Source organism: Manacus vitellinus, unplaced genomic scaffold, assembly GCF_001715985.3.
Source record: "Manacus vitellinus isolate BGI_N305 unplaced genomic scaffold, ASM171598v3 scaffold_49_pilon, whole genome shotgun sequence".
Taxonomy (NCBI): domain Eukaryota; kingdom Metazoa; phylum Chordata; class Aves; order Passeriformes; family Pipridae; genus Manacus; species Manacus vitellinus.
In genome coordinates this window covers 298,051-307,442 of record NW_021940603.1, presented here as the reverse complement: position 1 = coordinate 307,442, position 9,392 = coordinate 298,051, and the positions used below count along the sequence as shown (strand labels likewise).

Here is a 9,392-nt window from a genome sequence, read left to right as displayed (position 1 = left end):
GGACCCCACGGCTTCCCTCAGAGTGGCTGTACAGCTCCACAGGATGGACTGGGTTTGTATCGGCCCCTGTATTTCCCCACTTGAGGTATGGGGATATGGATTATACCAACCCCAAGTCAGAACTAAATGGGGGGCAGGACAGTAAAAACACAAAAAAACCCCAGTAAAAACACCACAGCTCAGGTTCACGTGTCTCACCTTTTGCTCTTCCCAGGTACACAGAGTTTCTCCAGCTGTTAAGAGACTGCAGGGGATAACGGGAACTCAATAAACACACTTCAGGGTGCAGCCACAAGGTGACTTTAATAGCTTTAATTTAAAAAAATACTCCACTTGTGAAAAAAAGGCTATTTCTCTTTTTGTTTTCCTCTGAGTAGATCAGTGTCATGCTCTGAAAATACCTGTGTGCTGGCCTGGAATGGAACAGGTGAACATTTTTCTCAAGCACTAATAAACAGCACATACAGTTTTGAATTAAGTGCAAAAGTCATACACCGAAAAATCTGCAGTACAAGGGTCTGACAGAGAAACACTTTACAGAGGTTTCTCGCCAAAATTTCAAAAGTCAAAACTTTTCAAAGAGACTCTAAAGCTTCTTTCTAAAGAGGACTAGAGGCTCTGGGTCTTAAAAGCCAATTTCAAGTTGTCAGCCTTCCCTAGAGTTTTATATACTTTTTGAAGTATTTGGCCTTTACTGGAACAGCTCAGAGCTTCAATGGAAATCTTCATGCAGCAGAAGAGCTTGCCAGCAGGGAAAATCCATAAGGGATGAGAGCAAGGTAGGGGAGGACACTGCAAACTGCAAAGAGGGTGTGGACAACTGGTAGCTCTAGAGATCAGAGATGATTCATACTCCAAAAAATGTATGGTAACTGTATTTACCAGCTGCACTCTGCTCAATGGATGCTGAAATACTTAATAAAAAAATCCTGAAAAGGTTCAAAAATCAGTACTGTACCTTGTACAAGTCTCCTGCTTTCTAAAGAGCCTAAACATATTTATCAGAAGGGGGGGATGTGGGACAAGACACAACAGAACAACTTTAAAAGCATAAGAAATCAGACTGAAAAGTCTATTCCATGTAAGACACACGTTCCACTCAGTGCAGAGAACCTGAGAGCTCCACACCACGCTCAGGGTCCTCGGGAGGCTTTGGAGTCCACAACACAATTTATCCTTAAAATACTTTATTCCATTATAGTGTTCAGATCACGAGGCACGATTCAGATTTCAGCACTGCAGACCCAGGACCCTTAAGGAGACTCAACTACCTTCAGCACCTTATCTGACAGTTCAGAGCTACTTTACACACCCTGAGGGTCACCCCAAACACTCCCAGGTTCTCCTCACCCCTCAGTACAGCTCTTTGGGGCTGTTCTGACAGAGGAGCTGGTAACTGAACTGAGGGAGCTTTAATTTTGCCCTTTTCTAGCCCTTGAATACTTACACACCTTTAGTTCTCATAGTGAACTGCTGACAGGAGAGGAACCAAGGTGGATCCCAGACATGGAAGTGGCTTTAAAGACAGAAGTCTTGAGCTCAGAGTGTTTCCCTGCTACAGAACTCACTCACCAATCCATTGCACTCACTGCTCCCTGTCCAGTTCCTTCTTCCCCTCACACTCCCCGTGCCTTGGAGGGGGAAAGCACAGGAGCTACTTCTGCTGCCAAGGGCAGCACAGTTGTGGGGAAGTCTGGACTCCAAAAGCTCAGCCCAGAACACCAGAAGACACTGGCAGAAAGGAGTGTAATGACATCTGCTTGAAAACACTGTCACTGCCATGAACTGGGGAAGTTTTGTTATCCTCACAGCCTTTCAGGCCAAAGGAGTGTAATTTGATTGCTAACAATTCAGGGGAAAGAAAAGCAGTAAGAAATCTTCCAAGAGGGTCTCTATTCTCAGCTGATGGTTATGAAGGTGCTTTGGAAGATCCCAAATCCAGCCCTAAGAGTTCAGCAAGTTACAGCTACTGAAAAGAAGTGACAGGTGAAAAGGGAGGCTGATGATCACAGTGGGTGTTACTGCCTCAGGCAACTTAAAAACATCCACCACCTTGTATGAACAGCACAGCCTTAATTAGTAATCAGTAAGAGCCAGGACAGTGGTGATGCCCACATTTAGGGAGCTGTTCTTCCCAACTACTTGTGTTTTAAGACATTGTTCTCAAGTCTTAAGAAACAGAATACAAATGAGGTTCTAAGAACAGAGATGTACTTTGCCATGGTCCCCATAAAACCGTCATCCTCCAAATCAAGAGACTTGGTTCCCTACCAAAACTCTAATTAAAAGCAATTCAGGACAATACACAGTTTTGTTTACAACCATGAAGTTTTTCTATGGCATGACTATGACCAGAAAAAAAAAAAAATCTTCATTCTTCTATTGCTGTTTCATTATCCTGGGAATTCTACTTCCAAATGTAATTCATAGAGCTATTTTGTGTGCTACTTTGTATTAAAAGTTCAGTATAAAACAAGACAAAAGCAATAAAATCAAATCATTCAGTCTTGTAAGTCAGACATCCTCTCACTTGGGCCTGGGTTACATTCTAAGTTCTTGTTAGACAAGCACAGTGACTCTTGCAGAGCTGTAGAGCTGAACATATGGAGCATACACAATAACCAGGGACTGAAGCAAAACTGAGTGACAGATAGGCTTTAGATCCTTTGTCAAAGTACTTTGTTGGAAAAGTCTGCTTCTGACTTCCATGTTTAACCCAGATAAATCATCTTCCCTGTGAGAGGTACATCCAGCCCCTTGAGCTTAAGAAAGTAAACGAATAAGATCACGTTAACATTAAAAGCACGAGCAGTCCACCAGTTCTCCCCACCTTCCCACAGAAAGGCTGGCAGAGAACTTAGTTATCCATCACAGGAAGTGCTAATCTGTTTTATCTTCCTCCTCTGCAGCATAGATGGCTTGATTCCTCCTCTTAATCTTTTTAACGCCGCTGTTCCCGTTCTCATCACCCCCCGTGCGCTTCAACGGTCTCTCAGTGGAGCTCTTCTCCTCCCCCTGCTTACTCCCAGCAGACTTCTCCAGATCCTCGTTGTTGGAGTCCATGGCATCATCGGAGGACACCGCCATGGAATCCGGCATGATCCGGATGTCGGAGAAGCTCGTGGAGAACTCGGGGGGGTGATCAGGGGAAGGATCTACAGAGCACGTACTCAAGTCTTCATCGCCACCTTCTTCATCCAGCATTATCTCATCTGGATTGATGGAGGAAAGGCCAGAGTTATCTGTGGTATATTCACTGGGCTCCTCTGCTGACCCAGTGCTGTCCATCTCCTCCTCCTCCTCCTCCTCTTCATATTCACCCCGTCCTGAGCCCTCTTCCTTCGCCTGCTGGATCCTGTCGTTGATGTCAGTGAGGCCAAACTGGGCGCAGAACTCGGTGGTCTGAGGATTGATGGTATGAACTGGCTGCATGTTTTTCTGGGGCTTGCTGGGATCATAACAAGCAGCGGTCAGGGTGAAGTTAGAGGGAATTGTGAGGTTGTGATTCAGCTCTTCTAACACCTCTTTGATGGCTTCGTCGGTCGCGCTGTAATCCCACCTAAAAAAGTGCAGAGAGTTCAAACAAGTGCAGCTGGTCCAAAGGCACTGCCTGTTCCCACTGCAAAGGAGGGGCTATGAATCCAGCCCACAACAGACACCTCATTTCTCAGGTGATCTTTTCAGGGAAGTTTTCGGTTTCCTTTGGTCAGCACTGAGATTCCCCCCTCCCCACCAAGGATTTGTGTGTTATGTCAGCCCACCCCCATGACCCAGCCTGATTTTCAGCCTCACAATCTGTCTGGCAGGATGATCAGCCACGGGGTATTCTCTGTCCCTCCAGTGCTGGTACCTGAGTTTGCAAAACAAAACTAACAGCCCAGGAGGAGCAGAAAGGAAGCTGCTTGCTCCAGAGTACAGCTCTTAGCATGCCCTTTGCTTCCCGAGGCATTCAGCAAGTCCTGCAGGCACAACAGGCTGCAGGACACAAACACAGCTCTGACACAACTTTACCTCCAGTCCAGCAAAAAAAAAAAAATCCCACTTTCCTCTCTGCTTTGCAGGCAACTTACTTGGCATGGAGGCCATTCTTTTCAGGCATGTTCCAGGAGCACTGAGTCACATTAACCAGGCTGTTGGTGGCCTTGAGCACTGCGATCCACTCGGCATCATACTCCAGGGAGTCACCCGCGTTAGGATCGTGCTCCACATCTATTATCTACTCACAACACAGACAATAACAACGAGAGAAATTACAGAGTTATTTCTCTTGACATCAGAAACTCATCAAAGTTTTGTTACTTTCACCGTGCAGAGTTTTAAGAAAGTTTAAAGTACACTGAGCTAGGGGTCTCAACCAAACAAGTCCTCTCAAGCCCCACCTACAGGTTTAGACCAGAAGAGGCTAAAAAAGGACAATCAACAACAGTAAAAAAGGCATTTCTGAATTTTAGCTTACAGCAAATAGAAAGCAGAACACCCTCCCTCCCTCCTGCCAGCAACTGGGCAGTTATGCAACTTAGAATTGAATTTGCCTACTCTTAAATTCACATACACATCAAGAACTGATGGCAATAGTTATTCTGCTGCATGAACACACAGCAATTAACAGGAATTGGTTTTAAACTCTTTCAGCAGCTGATGGATTGAAATTTGTCTTCAGTGACATTAACCCAAATCAAAGTGTTTGGTTTAGTCAAAGCACCAGTCAGACTCTGATTTTAAATGATCCATAAAGTAATTCCACCTTTTAAGGCAGTTTAGAACAAAAAAACATAACAAAAGATGCGTTTTAAACCAGAGTTACACACAGGGGCATCACCACGCTGTTGGAGGTAGTACTAACCCAGATCAGTTTTGGTACAGGATTTTAAGTCTGGACTAGCACCCCAGTGACCCCTTGCACAGCCAAAGCCCATCCTCACGCTCTCTCCTATCTTCAGAGGTAGCTCCTGGGGCAAATGGATCCCAGCACGTGCCCAAAGCACAGAGAACGAACCACCTTCCCTTTAAGCTGATCAACTAAAGCTACTTTCAGACTCATAAAACACTTGACTGCATTTGAAGAAGAGCTGTCAGGGGCTCCCTCTCACAGCAAGGAATTTTAGACTCATCCATATAAGTCAAGTTATTTTTCCAAGGTGAAAGGAGATGGCAGGGATAAGCAAATGCTGCACCTGCACGACAAGACCCGAGGTCTGCTTATTTCAGGACAAAATTATGCAAAGACCATTCCACATATCCCCCATTCCTACTTTCTTTAAAACTGATCAGCACTATTCTCCAGCTGATATCCAAGCACAGCAGTAGCAGCCCAGACAAGTGAAATACTGACTGTGAAAACCCAGTGCACATGTCCATCACCTGCAGGAAGTCTCTGTGTGGCAGGCATTTATCCAGAGCCAGAAACTTGGTTGCTTTTGGCAGCTCTTCTTTGGAGCTTGTCTAGGAAACAAATGGTGTTCACACAGTTATTAGCAGTTCTGTGAAATCTGACCATTCTAAACAAGTTGTATAGACAGGTTTACAGGCATAACTTCTGCAGGAAAAATACTTTCAGAAATAGAAACATAGCTTGGGTTTATAAGAAAGGGATGAAGGGACAAAGAGGAGGACAGATTTCCCTGGGAGTCACCCAGGAAGCTGGATGAAGGTGAGAGCAAGATAAAGCAAGAGCCACCTTTCGTCCCTAAGGCTGAGGACAGCCAGCCTTGGAGCAAAAAGGAAAACTGTAACCAAATTAAAACAGACTTGTTGAGCCTGCAAGATCTGGAGTTACATTTTTACACCCAAATAACTTGCAAACAGAAACAGGAGGTCCCACCACTTTCAGGAATAACTGTTTCAACTACAGAGGCTGGGTTTTGGCTTAACCCAGGCCACCAGGCAACCCCACCTGCCAAGTCTTACAGGTGCCCTGCCCCCCAGGTAACCACACTCTTCAGTGGCTCCTCTATCACCTTATTTTGAAGTAGTCTCCTTCCCCAACAGAGCTGGAAAGAGAATGCTTTCCTGTAAGTTAAATTAACATATTTCAACAGCAGTAACATGAGCTATTTCATGCTGTCCTTGAAGAAGATTGAGGGAGTTACACCCCTGATCCCTGATTCATAACATCTCTTTAAGTTACATAAATTAGTAGTCTTAACACCACTTAATTTTTTTGTGGCTTAAGCTGAGTTTTAACAACAAAAACCGTTAAGCAGTTGCTTTTCTGGCCCTGATGACTTGCACTGGAATTCTAACCTGTGTCTGGGACACACACATTCTTCACTGCCTTTCCCCCTTTACCTCATGCTGCATGAAAGCTGCGAATTTAACGTGCAGATGTGCTGAGAACCAGTAGGTGGGTTTGAGGTGCTGCAGGAGCTCAGAGGCAGCAGGGTTCCCCAGAGTGTTGCTCTCCACTTCTTGGCGGAAGAAGGATTTCATTTTGAGGAGCTGTTTCTTGTTCCCATAGTGGTAAATGCTCCTGGGCCAGTCGTGGGACATGAATATATCCATGGGACGCTTCAGCTGTCAGCCAAACACACAGGGTACAAACAGCACATGTGATATGGGAGTCAGGAATCCCACAGCACAAGGTGAACACATGTCACACGTTCCCCCTCAGACCAACACAGAGCCAGCTGGGACCAACAGCCTCCCTTCCAAAGCCAGGGAATACACTGCCCAGCCCCACCCTGCAGGTGGCCTCTGGAGCTGCAAAGGGACTCTAATGTCCATGGTTTGTTCTACACTTTCTTGGGATAGTCAGCTGTGTTTTGTACTGCCTGAGAAAAGAGATCACATCATCACCATAAGAGTCAGGCACTCAGGGGGAACTACAGCTGTAGAGCAAGTTCTCTGCCCACAATCCAAGGCATCTTCTTCCTCATGAAATTGTTAAAAGCTTTGTTCAAAAGGGATAATGGCTGAGCACAGTATTCCTCCTCAAAGGAAGCATCCCTCAGATCTAATCAACGTCTTAAAGCATGTCTTGGTTTAACATTTCCCTCAGTTGTATCAGAACCCACCTCTAGATGAAACCTGAGTCCAAGCAACAAGAAACTTCGAGTGAAACGCATCAACCTCTTTGCAACGAACCAAACCTTCACTCCGTGTTCAGCACCCCTGTAGCCACTGAGCACTTCAGTGTGCAACTGCAACCTGGACAACCCTTCACAAGGTGCTTATAAAGACATGTATTTACACCACAACCTCAGCCAAATAGAGTGGCCCTGTGACACAGCAGAGAGTAGGCAAGAGCTCAAAAATAAAGTGAAACTGTCCTTTGAATTTCTCACCCTGGAGTCAAAAATACTTAAACCATGGGGATTTGGGATCAGCTTGTTTAGCTGGTTCAATTTTGAACAGTTAACTTTGTACCAACCACCTTGGATGTTAGATAAGGTAGCATCCACCTTCCTAAAGCTAGGGTAAAGCTGGAACAGAGGGGTATCACTGGAGTACCTTCCACTGAGTTTTATCCAATTCAAAAAAAAAAAAAAAAAAACAAAAAACCCATTCCTGTCTGTGTCTGAGTCACACCAAATTTGCACTGCTACACAAAGCACTGGGGGAGATACTCAGCAGGAACAACAGTGGAACAACATCCAACATAAAATGGTCTGCCCAAAGTGGCTGAGAGTTGCTGGCAAGATTTGCTATCCAACTGCACACTTGGTCAGAGCAGCTGTAACTTCTCACTTCCAAATGAATGAGAACTATTTATCGCTGTTCAAAAAAACCAGGAATTTCACTAACCTGTTTGAGTTTGAAGACTTCAATGTTCCTCACATGGTAAGCACTTCTAATTGTTTGCTGGTTGTATGGGGGGCACTCAAAGTGGCCTGAAACAGGGAAAACAAGAGTAGTTGCCTGAAACAGCAGTTCCCTCCTACACTGCTGGCAAGGCAGCATTTTGGGGTCACACAGGCACCTAGAGCACCCCAAATACAAGGCTGGCAGTAATCAATGCAGACACTGTATTTCCTTTGCACACAGCGTGCACCAACAGGCTGCCAATCTTTTATGTGTGAGGCAAATATGTTGTAAAAATGTGCCTACAATAATGGGCACTTCTTCCACTGTGTGTCTTATTTTCACAAATATAGAAAACAGAGTCATTCGGTGTGGAAACAAAACCCAGGAATTTGACTCCAATACTCAAAAGCCAGGACCTGTTGGAAACAAATAACTCCTGGTAGAAAGATTTATGAGGTTTTGCAGCTCTGAGGTGAGATAACAGCCTCAGTACCCCCACAGTGACACTGCACAGCCATGTGCAATTCCACATGTGGAGAGCTGTCTGCTGCACAGCCATGACACTTCTGTATCATGTCATATCACAGCTACACATGCAAACGTGCTGGCACAGGACAAGAACACTGGGGAGATGAGAAAATGCTGAAGTTGGGTATAGACACAGTGAGAGCAGAGAGCAAGCCTCTGTGAATGGTCAGTGGTCGGAACATAAATTAGGATGTAACAACTCAGAAAGAGGCATAAACTAAAAGATCACAAAACACCACATGAGAACTGACTCCTGACTCAGGCCACTGAGGCTGTGATTTTCTACGTTTGTTCAAGAGTGCTGCCACCCACCACCAAACTACAGCTTAACAGGTTCAGCAGCAGCTCAGAGATCCGTGTCACAGCCCACAGGCACCACAAACTCCAGGAGCACAAACACGAACCCTGACAAAGGGATGAGTTTCCAGGTTTGCCTCGGGACAAGAAACCTGAAAGTCTAGCATAGCTCCTACATACTCTAAAGAATGCACAGAAAACATACTTTCTTACTAGTCATGGTTATTGTCTCACATGCAATATTTAGGCATACAAAGTGTATGTTTGATAACAACAAATTTAATTAGCATTGACAGGTATTAGATAGAATCAGATGTTCTAGAAAACTAGTTCAGTACTCTGCAGCTTGAAAGCCACCTGCAGAGCTTCTCTGAAGCCCCGTGTCACTGAAGGTAGTACTGTACAGTAATCACAATCACTCTTGCATGTGCTGAGATCAGAAAGAACACTGACACGGGGCATCATCTGTGACAAGATTTTTGCCACGCTTCCAAGGAAGAACTCTTGAATATACACACATGTGTGTGTATAACCAGGAGGAACTGGATGTATGGACATTAAAACTCAGGACAGGACAGGACATTTATATAGTGTCAAACTGGGAACACAGGGAAAACTAAAGACTCTTGCACTGCAGGCTAAAAGGACACTGCCATGGAACAACCAAGACTATTCCAACAACACTCCAAAGGTGCCCTTGCTTCCTGCTGTGGTCGCTGGGCAGCTACAGACTCATCACCAACTCCAAAAAAAACTGGGTATTGAGCCAGCAGAGGTTTCCAGCGCAAGAGCTGGAGCGGGGATGAGGACAGCCAGACCCACCC

The 9,392-nt window shown here is 45.2% G+C and overlaps 1 protein-coding gene across 1 annotated transcript; it reads right to left on the bottom strand.

Annotated features, from left to right (window-relative positions):
• Nucleotides 1–1,170: 1,170 nt before the first annotated feature.
• On the bottom strand, nt 1,171–8,747 carry DBR1 (debranching RNA lariats 1). Its single transcript, XM_029962671.1, has 5 exons — nt 7,744–8,747; nt 6,289–6,513; nt 5,362–5,442; nt 4,071–4,216; nt 1,171–3,559 (listed from the first exon to the last, which is right to left on the bottom strand). Exons 1-5 carry the CDS (start codon nt 7,897–7,899, stop codon nt 2,881–2,883), a joined length of 1,287 nt encoding a protein of 428 aa, XP_029818531.1. The 5' UTR covers nt 7,900–8,747; the 3' UTR covers nt 1,171–2,880.
• Nucleotides 8,748–9,392: the final 645 nt, after the last annotated feature.

Coding starts and splice junctions, on each gene's coding strand:
- DBR1 (XM_029962671.1), bottom strand. CDS start 7,899: ATGCTGCCTTGCCAGCAGTGTAGGAGGGAACTGCTGTTTCAGGCAACT. Junction 4,217..5,361: donor CACACAGAGACTTCCTGCAG/GTGATGGACATG, acceptor TGTTGTGAGTAG/ATAATAGATGTGGAGCACGA. Junction 3,560..4,070: donor AAGAATGGCCTCCATGCCAA/GTAAGTTGCCTG, acceptor GCACTTTTTTAG/GTGGGATTACAGCGCGACCG.